Consider the following 24,430-nt stretch of genomic DNA (forward strand, 5'->3'; position numbering starts at 1 on the left):
TATTATCTGTACAAAAGTAAAAGCACCATAACAAATATAATATTCACTGCTTCTGCACTGGATATATATTTGTTAAGGTGCACTGAGTGGAGAAATGAATGAGCAATATTGTGGATGTGCCAAAATGAAACATTCTCGGTTCACACATAAAAGGTCCTTTTCTTGTCACTGTTCTTTCATCAAGAAGCAGTGAAGCGCCAATGCCAACAATGGGTTTCTTACCCTTACTATTTTCTTAGCAGATATTGAGCACAACTGAGCTAAAGATCTACTAATTTCTTATTTTTAGGCACATTAGCATATATGCACAAAGTGCCTAATTGTGTTCACTATCCTAGTGGATGGGTTTTCAAAAAATGTTATATTTGACTATTTTAGAAAGATTTGTCAAGTCTTCCCAAATTTCATTAAAATCGAATCAAGAGAAATTCCAGTGATTATTTTTTGTCCAACCATCTGCACATAACATCTCTCAGTGGATGGATTTGCATGAAATTTTATATTTGGCTCTTTTAGAATGATTGTCAAGCTATCTCCAAATTTCATTAAAACTGGACCAATAGGAATTTGGAAATTTCTATTTCTTTTTTCATACACATCAATGTAGGCTATCCATATACTGTATATTGTAGCTAATGCACTGGTTGTTGTTATTTGGTTTTTAGGAGCATTAGCAACTAAGGCCATATTGCTTCGGGAATATGCGGTGGTCATTCCCTGACCTTTCTGCATCCTCCGTATTTGGTGGTGACGGGCTCGAACCCCGGTCTAATCAAGAAGCGTGTGTTACGCACTGCTGCTCCTTCCCACCTGGCTACGGAGGCGCCATAATGCACTGGATATTATATTTGTTGCCATGCACTGACTGGAGAAATGAATGAGGAATATGGAGGATGTGGATAAAAAAAAAATACTCTTGGTTTGTGAATAAAAGGCAATTTCTTTTTGCTTGTTTTTTTTACTATAAATGCAACAGCAATGCAAGAATTTCTATATTAACATAATAACCAAAGGTTTAATGTGTTGCTGCATAGATGGGTCCCAAATTCATTTTTTGATATTGGTGGGCTCTATGCAGTTTTTATCCCCAGAATTTTTAAATTCTGCAAAAGTGAAAACTCTGTAACATGTTTAAACAAAGTAAGAACAAATTAAAATATTAATTTGTTCTTACTTTTTGACTTTATTACCCAACACTACAGTAAATTCATCAAAAATCAAATTTGACTATAAAAAATATGTAAAAAAATTCATAAAAAATTTGTAAATAAAACCAATCTATTTTTTTTTTTTTTTGCAGTAATATCCTTTACATTTATGTATTAGTTTTATCAAATTCTAGATATGAATTCCACAGAAATTCTTCAAATTTAGCTATCATCAGAATAAATTTGATCACTGATGTCAAATTTATGCTTACAGATGTGATCACTGTTTTTAAAATTATTTTTATGCTGCCCTTTATTACAAACTGTCTTCAATTAGTTGAAAACATATACAGAGGTTTCAAAAGTGATGGTCAATAATTTAAAGGTGAACTGTACAGACTACAATATGCAAAAAAACCCTAGTAAACATGGGTCCTTAAGTGAATGAATCGTTTTCGAGGTATTGCACATTTCTAGTTGGGATCCACCACTGACAAGGTGAACTGTACAGAGTTAGGATCCACCACTGACAAGGTGAACTGTACAGAGTTGGGATCCACCACTGACAAGGTGAACTGTACAGAGTTGGGATCCACCACTGACAAGGTGAACTGTATAGAGTTGGGATCCACCACTGACTTGTTTGTTTAGGTTAGGCTATGCTCATTCTCTCCGTTTCCCCTCTCTCAATGCTCCGAGATGTAGCAGGCATACTAGTACTTGTGAAAGGATAGTCAACATGGAAAGACATTAAAGCAACAAAGCGTATGCGGACATGCACTTCATGTGGTAAAGCCAACGGCAGTGCACTCGAGGCTGCACGTTGTACCAAAAAGAATTTCCCCGCCAAAGGCAGCCCAACAGGCGCATATTCATCGGGGTACATCAACACCTTAGAGAACATGGGCGCTTCGCACATGGAGTACGGGCAGGCAGGCTCAGAAGCATAACACCTGATGTTGAGGAAAGGGTGTTAGAAAGAGCATCCTGTAACATGTAACATCTGTAAAATACTGTGGTGTTGAAACCAAAAATTAAAAATGTATTATCTTATGTTTAATAAAACCACCCTTAGCAAAGGATTCACAGCTTTTTGCTAAACTAATGTTCCCATAGTCAGTGGCGGATCTTAACAGAAAATGTGCATTATCTCGAAAATGGTTCATTTGCGGCCCGATGTTCACTGGGACTTTTTTGCTTATTTTAGTTTGTACTTTTCACCTTTAAATTATTGATCAACATTTTTGAAACACCCTGTATAAGAAATGGCAGCATATAAGAGAAAAATTTCTAGAAAATTCTTACATTAATGACCACACTATTTGAAGCAAACGAAATGTAGATTAATGTACATAGTTCCCAAAGTCCACACATGAAAAACATAGTCTTACATATTAGTGTCAGACAACGTTAACTTCAAAATTGCATTTTTGTTTTGAGACAACTTTAGTTTAACTTTATACAAATAAAAATGCATATTAAGTCATAGAAATGTAATTCTCTAGTAGTTTACAAGATAGCTTGAGCTTTAAGCACATTTCCTGTTAAGTACAAAAACGTTTACCACAAAATGATTTTGTAGTTAAGCATTGAGGGTTTATTTACCTCGATATTTACTCTTGAATAGGTTAAGCTTTGTTCCTAAAGTTGGTTGTTGTTGTTATTTGGTTTTTGGGAGCATTAGCAACTAAGGCCATATTGCTCCGGGAATATGCGGTGGTCATTCCCTGACCTTTCCGCATCCTCCGTATTTGGTGGTGATGGGTTTGAACCCTGGTCTAATCAAGAAGCGTGTGCTACGCACTGCTGCTCCTTCCCACCTGGCTACGGAGGCACCCCTAGAGTTAGTGCAATCCCTGGATTTATTCACGGGAGTAGCCATAATATACATTAACATACGAAAAAGTAAAAAAATTAATTCAAGAATAATAATACAGTATTGTAAAAACAACGAGAGCACAAGTACAATCAATCACTGTGAAGAACCATGGGAACTGTTGACTAGCTCTATCCTAGCGTTGTTTAAATAAACAGCGATTTTGCAATTATTATGGACAAAAAAAAAAAAAAAAAAAAGTGTAAAGATATTATAAAGTTAAAATTATTTTCACTTCAGTTCTAACATAAACATATGGCTTATATGTCAACTCATCATTGTGTGGGATAGCAGGCTACTTAATATCTAAAGCTGAGTGAGTATAGATTTCTTCTGGTTGGCGCATCTTTCTAATATACTTTTTTTCTTCTTCTTTTTTTTTTTTTTTTTTTTTTTTTTGAGAAAGCATGCTGTTGAATGAAATGGTGTTTTTTCAAGGAACTGTTGTCCAAGATCATCACAGACTCACCACCACTTGACAAGTTCTTTAAAAGTTCCTGCCATCATTGATGGAAATAAATTACACTGGCGCAGCAATGGTAACTGAGCCCAGACCTTTTCAAATGGAAGGAAAATGGTGGTGCAACTGCTATGCTTCACAGAGGTATATGCCACCGGTCAACATGGGGTGATAATTCAATGAATTCTTGTAAAAGTGAGGTGAAATCACACTGAGCTAGAAATGGGATGAGGCATTTCTGTATTTGAGAAAAGTATTCAGAGAATTGTGTCCCACACTAATTATATGAATTTATAATACTAATGTTGTGGTTTATGCATCCCTTCCAGTGTTGCACCTAAAACAGCTGACTCAATCATAACATACTCACATCCATCATTGCTCTGAGCACAAACAGATTAAATTTACCAGTAAAAATTTTACACAAAAGGCATATACTTGTAAAATATTTTAATCAACTATGATCCTGTATAATCTGTTAGTTTATAAGATCAGATAAGAGTAACATGTATACTCTTAATGTGTGACCTCGTGGTAGAAAAGCAGGGCTTTATTAAATCTATTAAACGTGTTTAAGCTCAAGCCTTGATGACTCAATGGTCAATTATCAAAAATTTAATTTCTATATATATATATATGTGTGATAATTTAAAATTTTGCAAAGTTGCAGAACAGTGATAAATATGTTGTTAAAAGAGATAATTATATGTTATTAAAACTTACCAATATCGTTTCCATTGTAAGCTGACTGTGCTAACACATCACAAAGACACTGAACATCTCCGAATCCCAAGTTAACGCCTAATCCAGCCAATGGATGAACCCTGTGAGCTGCATCACTAAAGAAAGACAATTATAATCAGTGGTCTTTTTCATTACATTATTATATGAAACCTATATGCAGTTCATAAAATTTTTAATAGATACAACTGAATCTCAATAAAAGTGGCATTCTATACTCTAGTACAGTGCTTTCCACAGTGGGTGCTGCAATGTGTCTCAGGGATGTCACCAATTTTGGTATATCAGCATTATTTTCACATTATTTTCCTTTCATTGCATAAACAGATGTGATTTTTTACGACTCAATTATTGAATAATATTTAGAAATTTGCAGCATTTATTTCTTCACAGTTGTTCTTTCTCTTTGAAAGATAACTGAATTGATGTAGTCAAACACTCCCCCCCCCTCTCTCTCTCTCTCTCTCTCTCTCTCTCTCTCTCTCTCTCTCTCTCTCTCTCGTTGTTGTTTTGGTTTTTAGGAGCATTAGCAACTAAGGCCATATTGCTCCGGGATATGCGGTGGTCATTCCCTGACCTTTCCGCATCCCCCGTATTTGGTGGTGACCGGCTCAAACCCCGGTCTAATCAAGAAGCGTGTGCTATGCACTACTGCTCCTTCCCACCTGGCTACGGAGGCGCCTCTCTCTCTCTCTCTCTCTCTCTCAAGAGAGGGAGATGTGCAGTACCATCACTGCATGCATTTACCATCAATTTGGATGAGAAACAAAAGGGGGGTGGGCAGAGTGTCAAACCATTATAGAATTCTGGGTGGGACGTTGAATTGTTAGCAGGTAAATAGTGCATTGGCATCAGAAAAATTTGGAAATCACTACTCTGGTAACAACCCAAATACAGCAAAATATTTTGAAAAAATTATTTTTTTAATAAAACTATTGGTATTTTCCCATATTCATATGGTTTGAAACAAGCTACTCTGTTGTATAATATTGTGCTGTAACCTGCATCAGTGCTCTGGTCATATTTATTTGTTTAAAATTGTGGTGTTGCAAATTTTAAAATGTATATATAGCCTAAGCAGTAATAACTTATAGTACTCACATCCCATTTAAAACAACATCCAATGAGCACACATTTCTAATTCCAAGGAAGTGTTCATAAAGTGGTAATTTCACAGAATTTTGATGTGGTCCAGTCAATATAAAGCCTTTTTTTTTTTTTTTGGCCAACTGCCTCAGTTCATCAACAGTACATGACAATGACATTTTATGTTGATAACAAAAGGTACTGCAAAATGTAGGCCAATGCATGGTACTACAACTACTATATAAGTGGTTTAAGCCATGTACTTCTGGCTTAATCCATATAAAAATGGTGAAACACATTCACAGAATTCTGAAAACTAGCACAGCTTTGTGAACTTTATAATAGATAGATGCAAAAATAGTTACAGCAGAGTATGCTGAGACTCAACTAATCTGGATCACTGCTTGCAAAATTCACATCAAGCTAATTCAATCTTCCAAATACATGATTTACAAATAGATAAATGTGAAATCGTGATTCACTGACAAATATCCCTCCCCCCCCTCTCTCTAAGGTCTGAAAACAAACATATCCCAATAAGTACAGTAGACTCTCGATTTTCTGGGATAGATGGTAAAAAACAAATCCCGAATAATCGATTTCCCAGTCAATCCAAAAATACAAAAGTCCCCGACATATGTAAGAGATATGTTCCAGGACTTCTTACTTCGTCGAGTTTTATATAACTCGGGATTGACTAATAACATATTGCTACTATATTATTATTGACAAATCTGAATTCTGCATGATACTTGTTAATGTTTGGCCATTTTGATACATCCTTATTATAATGATTCCTTACAGATGCACCGTTTTCAAACTTTTGAATAATTTCAAGTTTTTGTTTAACTGAAAACACAACTCTTTTGCGTTTACCCATCATTTTCGTGATTTATAATCACAAAAAAAAAAAAATAAATAAATAAATAAAAAAAAAATTTAAAAAATTCCGACTACCCATAAAGAAACAAAATTTGTCCCTTTTGCACTGCAACAGAACACAACAATCAACACGACGCACTAAAACAAACTGAATATTTGGTCTCTCTTTTTTTTCCCTGTTTTTTTTTGAGTGGCGGGTGTGAAGACAGCAGGGATTGCAAGATAATAGGTACATTAATCTCTCAGTGATGACTTATAATGCTGCTTGTCCCTTATTTACGACTTGCAAAATATCTGTTTATACCTATTCTAGTTATTTTTTGATTTCTGGTTGATTTTTTTATTTTATTTTATTTGGAGTCTTGAAGTGTCCCGGTTAATCGAGAGTCTGCTGTATGCTTATTAAAGCAAATATTTGTTTGCTTGGGAGTTATTGGCACAAGAGCTGCTTTAACTAAAATGTGATGATAGTTAAAACAGTTGAAGATATGCTGTATTTCAGTTATGGGTAGTTTTGATTATAACTTAGGTATCTAGGTTTAAAGGTGGTATCAATTTCTTGTACTCTGCTTTATTCAATTATTATATTTGGTGAACAAAATATATTAGTCTTAGAAAGCAGAAAACACTTTCAATATTATACCTATTTCCTGAAGTTTTCTGGGGCATAAAGTGGCTATATACTGAAAGAAGTTCATTCGGTGAGGGGGGGGGGGATTCATCCCTGAGCAAGTAGGAATAAGTAATGTATGTCCAATTTGTAGGGTTATCTGATTTTTCTAGATGGTTGTTTCATCACTTTGTGTGCTTGCTCATTTCCAAAAATTCCCATATGTCCTGGGATCCAACAGTATCAGATATTGCAGTTTCACTGTGTGAGTTCTGCTATCCTGGATTTGATCTATTGGAAGACTGGATGAACAATGGTACAGCTGTTAAACAACTAAGGGAATAGGTGAAAATTATACTGTGTAACAGATAACAGATGTTTGTGTTCGATCAAATTAATGCCATTAGGATGGATTGCAATTCTGCCATATAAAAGAGTGTAGTATTTATATTATACTCTTGGAGGTTGTGCAAGTGTGGAACCTGTGTGTACTGCTACACCTATAGTTTCCAGATGGATATATCCGCCCCAGATGTTCAAGACTCATTTATAACAAATGCATCCTCTACACAAAATTCTTAGCACAAAAGAGAGAAAACTTTATGTATAAATCACATAGATAACTGAAATATCAGCTGGCTAGATAAAAAATCCAGTGCTCTTCCTATACTGATGTCAATAGAAAGGGGTGGGGTCCACATAAAGGATGAAACATTGATTTCCTGTTATGAAGGTTTCTTTTTATGCATGCGAGTCAGTTTTGTCCAGAGCTATGTTGCAAATTGTGTTAAAATCAATGACTGACCAATGGGCAGCATGTCTTTTTATTATGAAAATCGTGACAGTTCATTTTTTTCCCAATTTTTAAGGAAATTGACATTCTCAAAGTATTTTCTACAAAGTTTCTAGTTGTTTCTTGGTCTTACAAGGAAGTATTTACAAAATAAACGAAGGGTTTTTCAGCAGGTGGAGTGAATAGCTAATTTATCTAAATCCGAATGACATAAAAGTGTTGTAAATGAAGAAAATGAAACTATGTAGCAAAACTTTCCATGTCCATTGAACAAAACAGAAAAAATCTATTTCAACAAATCACTTAAATTTCATAAATAACATCATGTAAATGTAATATTAATAAAGTGATATTGACCTAAAATTGAATTGCACTAATAATTTCTCGGTAAACTGACGTATGACCCATCCTGTATTTTCCACTTCTAAACTAAGTGATATACTAAGAAAGCAGGAGTTTAATTTTGTATTTGTGCTAGACAGAAGAAAAACACAAACTGCTTGTAATTTACTTCACTCACCCTATTAGAGCAACTCTAGAGGCAATGTATTTAGTTGAATGGCCAAATCCCAGAGGAAAAGAAGCTCTACTACCTTCAGAAACTGACATTATGCTTGGGGGAAGTTGTTGTATTGTTCCTTTTTCTGCAATACAAAATTAATATCGCTTTATCAAAAATAGTGAACACATTAAAAAATAAATAACAAGTACCAACCCTCCAGATATTACAATAAGAATTTGTTACATCATAGGAAGCAAAATTGGCTATACTTTAGATTAATAATAATAAGCAATAAATATTTCACAACAATGAGACAGTTAACATTGTTTGTTAACCTTCTCCCTTCAATAAAGGAAACAAAAATCACTTTCACGCAGCAGCTTATCTTGACTTTGTTAAAATGTTCACCCGGTAGAAGTTACTGTAAACAGTTTAAAGAAGTTTTTCCATTTCTGACACTTTCTTGAGAATCACACTCTTTTGTAAATAGAAAAACAAAGGCCTGACATAGCTGAGTGGTCAAGGGCATGAGTGCAGTAGCACATGCTCTTTGAGTGGACTGGGGTTCAAGCCCATGACTGCTAAATACGATTAACAATTTGTATTGATTGATTTATTGTAAACTCCACTGTCCGTCCTGGTGGTCGTGCCGGAGTATAAACAAGAAAATTTTAAATAATCAAGCCAAGGGTACCTGTTTACATGCAGCATATTCATAGTAGAAAGGTTCATATAGTAGATATGAATCTTTACAGAATTAGTACATATGAATATAATAGATGTCAGCATGAAAACAGCATTGAAAATTGGGGATCATGCTTGTTGAACTGTCTGATTTGGGTTTTTCAAAAGCTGACATTGAAGAATTTCTATGGAATTTAGATCCATATTTGATAAAGCCAAATCAAGTAATACTAAATTAAATGTAGAGGATCCTCCTGCTGCATAAAAAAAAAAAAAAGTAATAGGAATTTTATTTATAATTTTTAAAAAAATTCTGATTGCATTTCGAACAATTTTACTCTAGCACTGGGCAATAACAATAAAGTCAAAATAAGAACATATTAATATTTCAAAGAATTTATGTACAAAGTTTTAATTTTTACAAAATTCAAAATTCCATGAAATTCCTAACTTCACAAAGCCCACCAGTAAGAAAATCCACTGTGAAAGTCAACACGTGTAGAAAACTTACTGCTGAAAATCATCACATCCTCCGTAGTCTCTCCCCTGACCATACACACTGACTGGGTTTCTGCCACCTTGGAGACAATTTTTGAAACTGAATAGTTTTGCACCCATAAGATTTGTGCCAAACAACGATTCTCCTTTTTCTGTTAATTAATTTGAAATGCAATTTATTGTCTAAATTACTTGTAACCACTGTTTAGCATCACAACTTTTATATTTATCAAATTATGTCTGGCACCGTGCTAGACATAATCTGATTTGCCATGAGTTTTTTTAATTTTTTCCTGTTCATGTTTGCTTTTTTCTTAATCTGGGATCAAGGCTACAGCATGTAGCTGCATATTTCTGATGCTCTTAATTGCAGGTTATTTTTTGAGATCGGACCTCTTTCTGAGATCAGGCTCTTTGAGTGGACTGGGGTTCAAGCCCGTGACTGCTAAATACAATTAATGTTTGTGTTGATGATTTACTGTAAACTCCACTGACCTGGTGGTTGTACTGGAGTATAAATAAGAGCATTTTAAATTTTGAGGGTTTTTTTTCAAAGATGGTTTTTGAGGGTATAGTTCAATGATTTACAATTTATCATGTTACTATATATCTCAACTTGAATCATACTAATTTTGATCCCAATATGTTTTTAGGTTGTGCTGTTGTTGTTGTTATTTGGTTTTTAGGAGCATTAGCAACTAAGGCCATATTGCTCAGGGGATATGCGGTGGTCATTCCCTGGCCTTTCCGCATCCTCCGTATTTGGTGGTGATGGGCTTGAACCCCGGTCTAATCAAGAAGCGTGTGCTATGCACTGCCGCTCCTGCCCACCTGGCTACAGAGGCGCCTTTAGGTTGTGTTGCTGTAACAGAAAGAAGGAACATACCTGTATCAAATTATGGATTTTTGCTGAAATTGGAGCATTGTTCGGTCATCAAGTTTCTCACCAAAGAAGGAAATAGGCTGAAAGCCATTCATGAAAGGATGGTGGCTGTGTATGGCAACAGTGCACCTTCAGAATACCAGGTGAAATTCTGGATCATCGAAGATGATCCAGAAATGTGCCAAGCTGTGGAAACACTAGTGCTGAATGACAGATGTTTAAAGGTGGCCCAAATCTTTAGAGAATGTGACATATTTGAGGGAACAGTTAATAACCATCCTCCATGGGGAGGATGGTTATATCACTTGGGGATGAGTAAGCTCAGTGCAAGGTGGGTTCCCAGATTTCTGACCCCTATGCAGAAGCAATTCAGAATACAGTGTTGTGAGGAAAATTTAGACTTTTATGGAAGGATCCTGAAACTTTCATCTCCAGAATTGTTATGGGTAATGAAACATCAGTTCATCACTGGGATCCTGAGACCAAGCAAGAATTAATGAAATGGAAGCACAAGAGTTCTCCCCCACCCACAAAAAATTTCTGACACAACTTTCAGCGGGCAAGAAAATGGCTAGCATTTTTTGGATGCTGAGGGAATTTTGTACATTCGCTACTTGGAACACAAGCAGATAGTCACTGGGGAGTTATATGCATCTCCACTGTACAGCCTAAGGGATGTCATAAAGATGCATATGACTCCCCAGTACTGCTTTGTACATTCTGCTTGTGAATGTACAAAACTGCTTTGTACATTCACAAGCAGAATGTACAAAAAATGCTAGCCATTTTTTTTCTAGAGGTGTTCTGCTTCTTTGCGACAATGCACCAGTGCACAGGTCACATGCTGATGCTGCTGCTTTGAGAGACTGTTACTTTACATAACATACTAATCCACCTTACAGACCAAATCTGCCCCCCCCCCCAGTGACTATTTCCTGTTTTGACACCTCAAGAAAAATACACGTGGACATTGCTTTGCTAATGATAATGAACTGAAGTCTGCTGTTTCTGCATTCTTTGATGGACAGGACAAAGAATTTTATTTGTCTGGCATTTACTCATTGCCAACAAAATGGAATAAGTGTATTGAAGTTCAGGGGAGTTACACTAAAAAATAAAAACAGATTTTTGCCTCTATCTCATTTCCTTCATAGGAAGGTAGACAATTTATTGAAAACCCCTTGTATACAGTTTGAATTCCTATTGTCACGTAGGTTAGTTTATTTTTGTATTTAGTTAAGTATTTGGAAAGCTACAGCTTAATATTCATATAGCTTTTGTTATCGATATTTTGGCAGAAATTTTGTAACTTTTGTTGGGTAGCTTAAATTTAACTTCTTTGGTGATTTAATTTTTGTCAACAGTTTAATTTCTGTAATATATTGTAAATTTTAATTTCGTAATCTTTGTAATGTTCAAATTTCACTTAAATTATGGTTGCTACAAGATCCACTTACAATACAAAGTCCAGGAACATCGAGACTCAAACAGAAATGCATGTGGCATTTCCAGTGTGAGTCGTGACTTCATCGTTTGTACAATCTATGGCATGTATTCTAAGGCTCATCTAGTAGACAGACCTGGCTCATCTGGTGATTCTTTTCTTTGCAACAAATGTAAGGAGTGTACCTATCTCAAATTACAACTTGGTGCATTATGAGAGTTAATCTGAGTCACTGAAAAAACAAATAGAAACAAATGTAACTTGGAGCTCATCAGGGATCCGTGTATCTCCTGGCCTGCCAAGTGATGCACTCCCAATTCGGGACCTAGAAAAGAGTAGTCAAGTGCAGATTGCTCTGGTCAAAGGTGATCTAGTTTTATTGGGTGACTCTATTGGCAAGGAAATGGGTAACATTTTTTGTAATAAAGATAGGCAGTCAAGAACCAGAGTGTGTTTGCGGGGAGCTACAATTGATGATATTACCAACAGACTGTCAGATTTTAAGGGAGGTAAGGAGAGAATTATCATTATTATTAATGGACATTCTTCAGATTGGTATAATGTTGGGAGTGGGTTCCTCAACGATCAGTTCTTGGAACTGATCACTGTTGTTTCTCATTTTCATAAATGACACTGGCAAAGGGATAGAAGACACGATGTCAAAGTTTGCAGATGAGGCCTGACATAGCCGAGTGGTCAGGAGTGTGGGTGCAGTAGCCTGCGCTCTTTGAGTGGACTGGGGTTCAAGCCTGTGACTGCTAAATACGATTAACGTTTGTATTGATGATTTATTGTAAACTCCATGACCTGATGGTCGTGCCGGAGTATAAACTAGAATATAAAGATTGGCAGAGCCAAAATCAGTGTCAAGCAGCACTCCTTCATGATGACTTGAACAGACTTCAAAGATAGTCAAAGAAGTGGCAGCTATGTTTTAATGCCACTAAATGCAAGGTATTCAATAAATACAAGGCTATGTATTTAATGCTTCTATATCTTAAGTGCTAAATGCACTTGGAGAATAGCAGCCCAGAAATAAATAATACACTTGGTGGGGTTGAATTAAAAACAGTGGAAGAGGAAAGATATCTGGCAGTTACAATACGGGCAGATACAAAGTTTTCTGAACAGTGTAAATAGGCAGCCAGGAAAGCCCATGGTGTCCTATCAATGATTTATTGAATATTATCCTGTAGAGATAGGGAGGTCATAATCCCACTGTATATACCAATTGTAAGACTACTTCTGGAATACTGTGTTCAAGTATGGAGACCTCATCTGAAAAAAGACATAGAGCTTCTTGAAAGGTTGAGTGATGAGGATGGTGAAATTGGCAGAAGGATGACCATATGAGGAAAGACTCCAATTATGTGGGCTACAGAGTTTGGCAACCAGGCACCTCAGAGATGACCTGATTGAGATTTATAAGGCTCTGACAGGGATTAGTAAAATGAATAAAGGTGAACTTCGCACTGTTCTAAACAATTCCACAACTAAGGAGTCATAAATTCAAATTACAGGGCTTGAGGTTTAGATCAGATTGTAGGAAGTTTTCTTTTAACTAGTGAGTAGTTGATAGTTGGAACAACTTCCCCTTGCAGATAGTTGAGGCTGACAGTCTGAATAAATTCAAGGGTCTACTGGATCCTTGCCTGTGTGAGAAGGAAAGCACATAGTTTGTTTTCTCATCTACTTGGTTGGGTTTTTTTTTTTTTTCCAGTTCACCAAAAGCCTGTGGCTTCCTTGCACTATAGCAAATACTATTACTATGTTGTCAATGAACAGTTAACAGTACGAAGCTTTTGTCAATTTCTCCACAACCATTCTGGATAGCTGAGCTAACCAATGTTCGTTGTTGTTTTGCTAGATGTACAGGATAACAATTATCAGCAATACATGTTTTAAGATGCCATTCTACTGTACTGGATGTAGAATTGTAATATAATAAGTAGAATACGTACAGAAAATACAGATATAACAGAAAAGGAGGTGTGTTGTTTTTTTTAATCAGTAGGCATATACACCAATGAGCCAAAACATTATGACCGGTGAGTCGTTATGTAAATCGAAACAACTGCAGGTGAACTACGGTGCTTGCGTGGGTCTGCCGACATGGTATAAAAAACACCTGATACTGAGTTCCATTAATCAGTGTTACTCTTGTTCTTCAGATGGGAAAGGCAGCGGACTTAAGCGAGTTTGACAAAGGCCAAATTGTAATGGCCAGATGACTCGGTCAGAACATGTCCGAAACGGGACAGATGGTGGGATGCTCATGGTCAGCCGTGGTTAGTACCTACCGAAAGTGGTCAGAGGAGGGGAAACCCACGAACCACCGGCGGGGTGTTGGACAACCACGGCTCAATGCTTCAGGTGAGCGAAGGCCCTCCCGGATGGTACGTGGCAACAGAAGGGTGACCGTGGTGCAACTCGCTGGTAATTGGAATGATGGTGACAGGAGTAATACACACACAATACACAGTACATCGAACCCTGCTGAAAATGGGGCTGTGTAGCCACAGGCCGCTCTGAGTGCCCATGCTAACCACGGTTCACTGGCAACAGCGCCTACAATGGGCACGCGAACATCGAAACTGGACCTTGAATCATTGAAAGACGGTCATCTGGTCTGATGAATCCCATTTCTTGTTGTACCATGTGAATGGCTGGGTACATGTGCATCATTTACCTGGGGAAGTGATGGTGCCTGGATGTACTGTTGGACGAAAACAAGCCGGTAGTGTCATGCACGATGTTCTGCTGGGATACCCTGGGTCCAGTCATACATGTGCTGGGCACTCTGACGTCTACCACCTACCTAAACATCATTGCTGACCAGGTACACCCTTTCATGGCAACGGTCTTCCCCTCTGGCAGTGCTGTCTTTCAGCAGGTAATGTGCCATGCCACACCGCCCGGACTGTTCGAGATTGGCTCGCGGAACATGAGGAACTCTTCCAGGTATTGTCCTGGCATCCAAATTCCCCAGACATCAATCCCATCGAGCATCTGTGGTTTGTGTTGGAACAGAAACTCCAATCTGCGGCATCTCAACCACAGACCTTACAGGAGTTAAAGGATCTGCTGGTTACGTGTTGGTACCAGATACCACAAGACACATTTAGAAATTTTGTAGCATCCATGCCTCGCCAGGTACGAGCTGTTTTGGCTGCATGTGGAGGACCAGTATCATATTAGGTAGAAGATCATAATGTTTTGGCTCATTGGTGTAGGTTTAAGAATAGTAAATCCGCTGAATGGAGAACATCAGAATAACAAAACAGAGTAGAGGAGTAGAGGTGCATTAGTGACCTAATGAATGTGTTAGTATGATGATCGGTTGAACAAACAATGGGAGTGGGCAAGCAAATCAGAATGGCTTATGAGAGAATTTAACTACTGTATTTAGATACATATTGGAACTTATGAATAGGTTACTTGCCTAGTGGCAGTCAGTTGATGGGCCATTTATATGCCTGCTTTGGATATCAACTTGTTGGGATGCCACTAAGGCAGAAGTGTCAAATTCAGAAGTGCTTGTGGGCTGCAAAAATGGTTCTTATGAAGTGGGGTAAATTGCAGGATCACATTGGTGGGTATGCACACACCACTGGAATTACTGAGAGAAATATACTAAATATTTTACATACTTCCCCTTGAGATTAGGGTTGAATTTGAAAGTGTCTGCAATTCTGCCCAGACACGATAGGAGGGAGTATATGATGAGAGCCTTGTCGATCAATTCGGCCCTGGAAAGATTGTGCAAGGCTCAAGGGGTAGAATTTTTTTCAGCCTGGACTGTACTTGTTAACAGGAGAGATTGCTTCTACAGGAATGGGATACACTTAAATAGAAAGGGTGCAAGAATATTTGCTGATGCTATCGAGGCAGTGTTAGGTGGGTCGGAAAACTGCTAGCTTGGGGGGAGACAAAGACCAATAGATTGACAGTAGCCACTGGCAGAGGTGAAAGAGATTCTTGCACTGCTTCTATTAGAATGAGCAGAAGCCTGAAAAACAAGATGCATGGTATTTCAGAGACTGCTGGGAGCCATTGCGGTACAAGTAAACACATGGGTTGTGTTAGGGTAGCTAAGAATAGAAACAGGTGCAGGTATACTTGCGTGTACACCAATGCTAGGAGTTTAGTAAATAAATTTGATGAATTTGAGGTATTGCTCAAAACATCAAAGGCAGATATTGTTGGAATATCAGAGACGTGGTGTCACACAGATATAAGGGATGCAGAACTGCAATTTGGGGAGTACAACGTCTACAGAAAGGATAGACAGGATAGGAAGGGGGGAGGGGTTATGCTATTAGTTAAGAAACACATAAAAACCAAGGAAGTGAAGCCAGTCGACATCGCTGGACAGTGCAGTGTTGAGTCAGTTTGGTGTGACATAAGCATTGGGAGATCAAAATTGAGAGTAGGAGTGTGCTATAGGCCTAATGACTCTGATGAGTATAATAAGGAACTGTACAGGGAAATAGAGTGGGCCAGTAAATCAGAGAGTCTTACAATGGGAGATTTTAATTTCCCAGATATTGACTGGAATTTGGGGGCTGGTTACTCACACACTAGCAGGGCTTTTGTGGATTTATTGGATGATTGTTTTCTACATCAGCATGTTCGGGAAGCAACTAGAGGGAGTAATACTCTTGATTTGATTATCAGCAGTGATTCTTCATGCATTAAGAATCTGCAGATAAATGAACCACTAGGTGGCAGTGATCACAGTGTGCTGAAGTGGGAGTTACTGAAAGAGGTAACTACCATTAGGGGTAAAGGGAAGGGTTATTGCTTCCGTAAAGGCGACTACGATGGACTGAGACAGTATTTAAATTCTATACAGTGGGACCAACTGATGATGTTACCAACAGCAAATTCAAAATGGGAAGCATTCAAAGAACTTATCTTGGAAGCTACTAGGCTTTACATACCAACTAAGAAATATTGTTCAAGGTTTAGGCCAAAATGGATGTCAGATGAACTAATGAGGCATATGGCAGAGAAGAAAAATGCATGGGATACTTACAAATTAACACATGACACAGAAGCCTATGATAGATACAAGTTGATCTGTAACCAAGTTACAAAGGAGGTTAGGCAGGTGAAGGCAGATTACGAGAAATCCTTGGCAAGGGATGCAAAGAAAAACAGCAAAGAGTTCTTTACTTATGTAAACTCTAGAAGGAAGGGGATGAATCAGATTGGTCCACTTGATATTGATGGGTCAACTGTTGATGATCCTGCTCAGGTAGCTAACAAACTAAATGAATATTTTGCATCGACATTCACACATGAGGAGTTATTCAGCAAGGGGAATGCCAGAGGTGTATTCAACTCTAGCAGTAAGCTACAGAATCTTGAAATAACTGGGAGTAAAGTGGAGGAGAAACTGTTGAAGATAAACACAAGAAAGGCACCCGGGGTGGATGGGATCTATCCAGTTATATTAAAGCAGGCAGTAAAGGAAGTGAGCAAACCCTTAGCCATAATTATGAGAGCTTCCTTGGACTCAGGGGAGGTACCCATAGACTGGAAATGTGCAAATGTGACCCCAATTCACAAAGGAGGATCAAAGGCTGAAACAAGTAATTATAGACCTGTGAGCTTAACTTCTGTTCCAGGAAAATTAATGGAGGCACTGGTTAAAGAAGCACTGCAGGATCATTTAGACAAGACTTCAGTTATAGCTCAGACACAGCATGGTTTTGTTAAGGGGAAGTCTTGCCTGACCAACTTGATTGGATACTATGATGCAGTCACAAAAGAACTGGATGCAGGGAATAACTTTGATATTATATACTTGGATCTTAGAAAGGCTTTTGATACTGTTGCACATGGAAGACTGCTACACAAATTGGAGCAGTGTGACATTGGAGGCAAATTGCTGCTATGGATAAAGGGGTGGTTGAGGGGGAGAAGACAGAGAGTGGTAATCAATGGACACTGCTCATCGTGGACTAATGTTATTAGTGGAGTCCCTCAGGGCTCAGTGTTGGGTCCATTATTGTTTTCTGTATTTATAAATGATATTGATGATGGTATATCAAGCTTAATGTCCAAGTTTGCAGATGACACAAAGGTTGGCAGGGTTGTCAAGGACACTACTGACACTATGCTGCTGCAACAGAATCTGGAAAGGTTGAACAGATGGGCTGAGAGGTGGCAAATGAAGTTTAACATTGACAAATGTAAAGTACTACATATGGGAAACAGTAACCCCAGAGCAACGTATCAACTCTGCGGTACTATACTGACAGTGGTGGAGAATGAAAAGGACCTGGGGGTAATTGTGCAGGCAGATATGAAGTTCTCTGAGCAGTGCAGACGTGCTGCAAGAGTAGCTCATGGTGTCTTGTCAATGATATACAGGAATTTTTCTAGCAGGGATAAGGAGGTGATTATTCCCTTGTATAAGGCAATGGTTAGGCCAAATCTTGAGTACTTGTATACAGGTCTGGAGGCCTCATTTCAAGAAGGATGTAGAGCTGCTGGAACGGGTACAGAGAAGGGCAACAAGATTAGTGAATGGAACAAAGGGTTGCTCTTACGAAGAAAGGCTTAAGTTTTACAAATTACAGAGTCTGGAGACTAGGCACCGGCGAGGTGATCTGATAGAGGTGTGTAAGGCTTTGAATGGTTTGAGCATGCTCAATGTCAATGGGATTCTTCATCTTGCTCAGAATAATCACCTCAGAGGGCATAAATTCAAATTGAGGAAGGACGGATGTAGGATAGACATGCGGAAATTTGCCTTTAGCCAGCGGGTGGTTGGTTGGTGGAACAGACTGCCATTCCTTGTGGTGGAGGTTGATAGCCTAAATAAGTTTAAGGCTCAGCTGGACAGGTATTTTGAACGAACAGAGGGGTGAAGTGGAAGTGGGTTTTTTTTTTTTTTTTTTTGGCTGATGCTGCATAAGCTTGCTTTCTTGCATCAAATGCCTCTACTAATGCTAATGCTAATGCTAATCTCACGAGCATCATCATTTCTAATTATTCCTTAGATACTATCCATACCAAACTAACACTGGCAGTGACCATAATTTTTCAACATACCTTAGGTAATATTGCATCAGTGTATGTGTATATGCTCACAGGCTGACTTGCATGTTGAAAATCCTGGAATAAATTGTGGGAGGAAAAACTGCTATCTCTGCCTGAAATCAGCTAACTACAGCCCTGATTGAAGAGGCATTTAAGAAACCTTACAGTCTTCAGATGAATTCAAACCTAGACCTCTCCAAATGTCCTTTGCGACAATATAGTTGTTTTGCCACTTGGGATGGTTCAAGGTCTGGGTTCAAGTCCTGCCATAGACTGAGGCCCTTCTAAGGGTTTCTTCAATCAGGGTTGTAGTTAGCTGAACTTGAGGAGCAATGAAAATCAGCCCATGGACACACACTTATAGAATAAACAATGGTGTGACTAATTACACCATTGTATAACACACAATAGTGCAATATGATCTGCGTCACTGATGCACCCAAACTCCAACAATCTCTTCAAATGACTGACAGGTGATGAAACCACCATACTGTCACTGAAGACACAGTTATTAATGGTAAAGGAGATTATGTTGGTCTTAGACATTCATTTGAATTAGATTCAGTGAAACAGCTAAAACTCTGATGAGAATACAGATATAAATTGGAAATTTTTCAGAAATAATTCTAGATATTACACACCATTTCATACTTTTAAAAGGATGTGGCTTAAAGTGGAATTTGAAATGGGATATTTTCAGAATGTGAAGAGAACCTTTTCAAATTTGAAATGTATAACTACTTTGAAAATAATCACACAAGGCACAGGAGTATGATCGGCAATTCACTATAGAACTGGCAGTGATACTTCATAATATTTTATTCGCAGTGAACTACAAAGTAGTATAATGGATGGCATCGATTTAATTGTATCTCATATTGTGACTACCTTTCACAATGAGTTACCATGATATTGCACTACCTCGAATAAGTAATGCTTCACTAATAGAGAAGACTATTGTTACATATTCTTGGTGGATACTAACACCCAGATGGCACATTTCAAGGCTTATTGGCCTATTGTGAAGGTAGTCACAGAATGTGAGATACAATTAAATTGTGCCATCCATTATACTACTTTGTAGTTCACTATGAACAAAATATTGGGAAGTATCACTGCCAGTTCTATAGTGAATTGCCAATCGTAGTCCTATGCCTTGTGCGATTATTTCTTAGTTTATCACTATGTACACCACAGGCATCTTTTATATTGTGGAGATATACTTCATAACTGGGTTGGCATGATTGCAACACCAGGGTACCTACTCGCCCACCGATGATAGGCCAATAAGCCTTGAAACGGTGCCATCTGGGTGGTGGTAGTATTGGCCGAGAATAAGTAATAATAGTCTTCTCTATTAGTGAAGTATTACTTATTCGAGGTAGTGCAATATCGTAGTAACTCATTGTGAAGGTAGTCACACAATATGAGATACAATTAAATGGATGCCATCCATTATACTACTTTGTAGTTCACTACAAACAAAATATTGTGAAGTATCACTGCCAATTCTATAGTATAACTACTTTGTACATTTAGTAATTGTATGAGCGGGTAACTCAGGGGACAAGTCAGTTTAAGGCATATTATAAAAAGGATAAAAAAAAATATATGAAAAGGATATTTGGCAAAAAATGGTTCAAGAAAGATAATAAAGAATTCTTTGTCTATATGACCACTAAAGAAAAGGAAATAACCATACTTGTCCACTAAGTGAGCAATGGGATCAGTACAGACAATCCCTAGCAGACAGCTGATGAGTCGAGCAAGTTGTTCTTTCCAGCTATTCATGCAAGAATATACTCTTAAAGGCGGACTATTAAGTCAGCTAACAATTATTCGGCATTAAATGATGTGATAAGTGAAAAAGCTCTGGAGGTAAAATTATTACACTTAAAGGTGAAAAAAGCACAACTAATAGTATATATTCAGTTTTACTGAAAAAAGCAGCAAAACATTAAAGGGAGCATCCTTAAATTTAAGTGAAATTTCAGAACATCAGAAATGTAAAATTCCCTCTTCCACACACAAATAGGATTCTAAGAGTGATCTAGGCAACAACAGACCTCTCACAGACTGACTTCTGTGGCAGAAAAATTATGGAATCTATGATTAATGATACAATGCAGGATCACTTCAGTGGTCATGATATTATGAGAGAGACAAAAACATGGTTTTGTTAAGGAACATCTTGTCTGGCCAACCTGGTAAGGTATTGTGAAGCAGTCAAAAAAAGGAAATGGATGCAGGGAATAACATATGATATTATTTACTTACATTTTAGAAAGACTTTTGACACAGTCCCACAAAAAAATCCTGTGCGATGAGTTAGGTTAGAATGTATAGGTCTCTAATTTTGCCCAAAGATGATAGGAGGGACCACAGAGTAATAAGATAGAGTGTCAACTTGATGAATTACTCCCAGCGCCACCAATTTCAAACTATAAACTAACACGGCCATCAAAATCTACAGAGTGCTAATGCGCATGCCCATTTTGCTAATAAAATTGGTACTGGTTTAAAAAGATTAATTTGTTGAGCGTATCGAGTTCATTTTCCTTTGCATTTTGGTTACTATTATTTTAATTATTTGTGTATTATTAATATAATTATTATTATACACTAATAATAATTATATTATTATTAACATAGCGATTTCATTTTTCATTGCATTTTGGTTACTATTATTTTAATTATTTCTGTATTATTATTAGCGTAGCGAGTTCATTTTTCATTGCATTTTGGTTACTATTATTATAATTATGTTTGTGCATTATTATTATTTTTATTTATTTTTTTTGTATTTGTCTGCTGACATTATGAACAAGAAGTGTCTCTCATGCTGACATTATGAACAAGAAGTGTCTCTCGTGCTGACATTATGAAGAGAAATGCTTCTCGTATAATAAATCTGGAGTGCGATTATACTGATTCCGAAAGAACATTTAAGGTAATTTATCATAATTGATAGAACTAGGAAATATTTAATGTAAAAAAAAAAAAAAAAAAAAAAACACTACTGAATAGCTAATTATTAACTAATTCCAAACTTATTACATTAATTAGTATGAATAAGAGGTAAGCAGCAGCCATTATCAATCCACTGCAGGATGGAAGACTCCTCAAACAATTCATATTGAGGGAAATGGGCCATAATCTGCTATGCACTGGTTAGCAGATCAACCACATTTAGCAGTCAGGGGCTTGAACTGCAGTCTACTCAAACAGTGTGTGTGCCACTGCACTCCCACTTCTGGTGTGTATGGGCTTGGCACACCCAGGGTCCTGAACTGGATATCATCATTCTTCTCTTTCTTGGTGATTCCCTTATACTTCTCTCTCAGGGTAACTGGGGAATTTTTTTTTTTTTGGCTGTTGCAGCATAAGCTTCAGGCTTCCTTGCGCCATATAGCTAATAATAATAATAAATTTATCAAATAAATATAGTTTATCAAATAATTAAATAATTAGAAATTTATAGATGTAAAGACATAGTTGGGTTGGGGAGTTTACTCTTCCCTTATAAAATGTGCAGTTCTATATACTGTATATGCCATTCCTGCTCATATTAACCATATATTTTTTTTTTTTTAAATTATCGTCCATGGTTTTGACTTTTTTTTTTTCCTGGGTTGCTGACTGGCTGATTTGGTTTTTAGGAGCATTAGCAACTAAGGCCATATTGCTTCATTTTATGCGGTGGTCATTCCCTGACCTTTCCGCATCCTCCGTGTTTGGTAGTGACGGGCTTGAACCCCGGTCTAATCAAGAAGCGTGTGCTACGCACTGCTGCTCCTTCCCACTTGGTTACGGAGGCGCCACTGACTGGCTGAAAGCAGTTGGTAAGTACGATAGTATTCGACATCAAGATAATTATGCATCATTATTATATAATAATGCTAGACTGTGTGAGCTTATCTTTATGATTGGTGTTTTACAAGCATTGAAAGGGAAAACCTTATCAAATTTGCTTGGCCGAATACCGAGTTTCTCCTTCAACTGATTGTGAGGTTCAGTCCATGTTTTTCAGTCATGCCTAAGGCTTTTGCTTTTAATGTTTACCTTCAAAGCCTGAGTACTTGTAAGTTATTGAGAAGGAAACTAAATTTACCAAGCAGAAAAACCCTGAAGCATTTAATGTTGAACACTGCTAATAACCCAGGATTCTGCCCTGTTTTGCTGAATTGTTTAAGGAAGCAAATAACAGCTATGCAGGAAAAAGACAAACTGTGCATGCAATGAATAAACAAAGTGCATTATCTAATTGTGAAAATGATGATGCTGCTGTTCTTCTTGGCCTCTTAAACCATACCGATACTTTGCTTGAATTGGTTCGCCAGGATGCTAGTGAGCCTGTTGATTCTGAGCCTGTAAGTCTCACTGACAAAGTGAGACTTACAGGCTCAGAATCAACCAGGTACATTGAAGATATGGATATTTCTGATGAAAATGTACTGGAATATGTCTCAGGTTACCTAGCCAGAAATATTTTCAAATACTTAATGTGCTTAACAGCTATATTTTATATATATAACAGCTTTTTTTTATATATATATACTACAGGACAGTTCATGAGATGATATTACTATTTCAATTTACAGAAGACAGCATATAATTCAAATCTTTCATACATAATGAGAAACTTTATAAATTAAAGGAAGTTGAATAATAAAGTGTGAAGTTTGTCCTTTTTTTGTTGTAAAGCTAACTCAAATAAATAGTGATCTAAATGAAAGAATGCTAAATTTTGTTAAAGAAAAAATCACTAACTCAGCAATAAAACAGTCAAAATTTAGTCACATAATTGTATTCCAAATTTTTCATTAATTCCAGATTCTTTGTATTTTTGTGAAATGTTGTATTATACAAAAAAAAAAAAAAAATTATTAGTGGCTATGGTTAACAGCTATATGATGCAGTGTTCATTTCATAGGATGCCATAGCAAAAGTAATAAATAAATAAATAAAGAAAGAGAATTAAATTAAAAATCTGAAAACATACGTAAATTACCATATGTATACTTGAGAAATGAATTTAAATTATAAGGGAGAAAAAAAGGGGGAAAGAAAAAGGTAGTGGGGCGAAAACAGAGGTCTGAACTGAGGAGGAAGAAAACTACTACTTTTAGCATTACCACACAGCTATCATAACCATTACTTTAAGTTTCCTGATATTTTTACTTATTTTTATATTTCGTTGTTCTTCTGTCTTTTACACTGTCTTTTTTTTGTATTGAAACAATAATTAATTGTGAATATTTCATACTAATAATCGGTGAATTTATATATTGTCCATCACAATTACAAAGCTGTAGAAAATTCTCCACGCACTCTTCGCAATGTTCCAGTCTGTTTCTTAGGTCCGAAATTGGTGGCGCCACTTTCTATGCGTTTTAACGTGTAACCGGAATTAACATTATCGTCTATGGGAGTTGACACTCTGTATCTTACTACTCTGTGGGAGGGACTATATGCTGAAAGCTTTATGATTAACTCAAGACTTTTGCTCCACACAAGTTTACTGTTGTGGCACAAGACTTTATCTCATAAGGGACCTTTGCATCAGGCATTTTCTCATCTATAAGCAATCTGCTAATAAAAGATACTTGAGCACTTGAATAAAGGAGAGTTTGAACAGATTTCTCACCAATGACAATGCAATGTATAAATCACACAAGAATATATTTTCTTTAATGTCTTCGACAAGTGAAAGTAAGGTACCCTTTGAGGCAGCAAAGTCAACAGGACTTTGTCAACAAAGTCAACAGGA

At 37.1% G+C, this 24,430-nt stretch overlaps 1 protein-coding gene across 3 annotated transcripts in view; it reads right to left on the reverse strand.

Annotated features, from left to right (window-relative positions):
- Coq6 (ubiquinone biosynthesis protein COQ6, mitochondrial) overlaps positions 1 to 24,430 on the reverse strand; it is a 143,468-nt gene that overhangs the window by 31,293 nt on the left and 87,745 nt on the right. For all 3 annotated transcript variants that reach the window (XM_090375600.1, XM_090375597.1, XM_090375598.1), the window contains exons 9-10: positions 8,117 to 8,240; positions 4,208 to 4,323 (exon numbers count right to left, since the gene is read on the reverse strand). In XM_090375600.1, the coding sequence (XP_090231726.1) occupies positions 4,208 to 4,323; positions 8,117 to 8,240 (240 nt within the window). The remainder of the gene's footprint in view (positions 1 to 4,207; positions 4,324 to 8,116; positions 8,241 to 24,430) is intronic.

Source organism: Mastigoproctus giganteus, chromosome 6, assembly GCF_048544385.1.
Source record: "Mastigoproctus giganteus isolate SK-2022 chromosome 6, ASM4854438v1, whole genome shotgun sequence".
Taxonomy (NCBI): Eukaryota; Metazoa; Arthropoda; class Arachnida; order Uropygi; family Thelyphonidae; genus Mastigoproctus; species Mastigoproctus giganteus.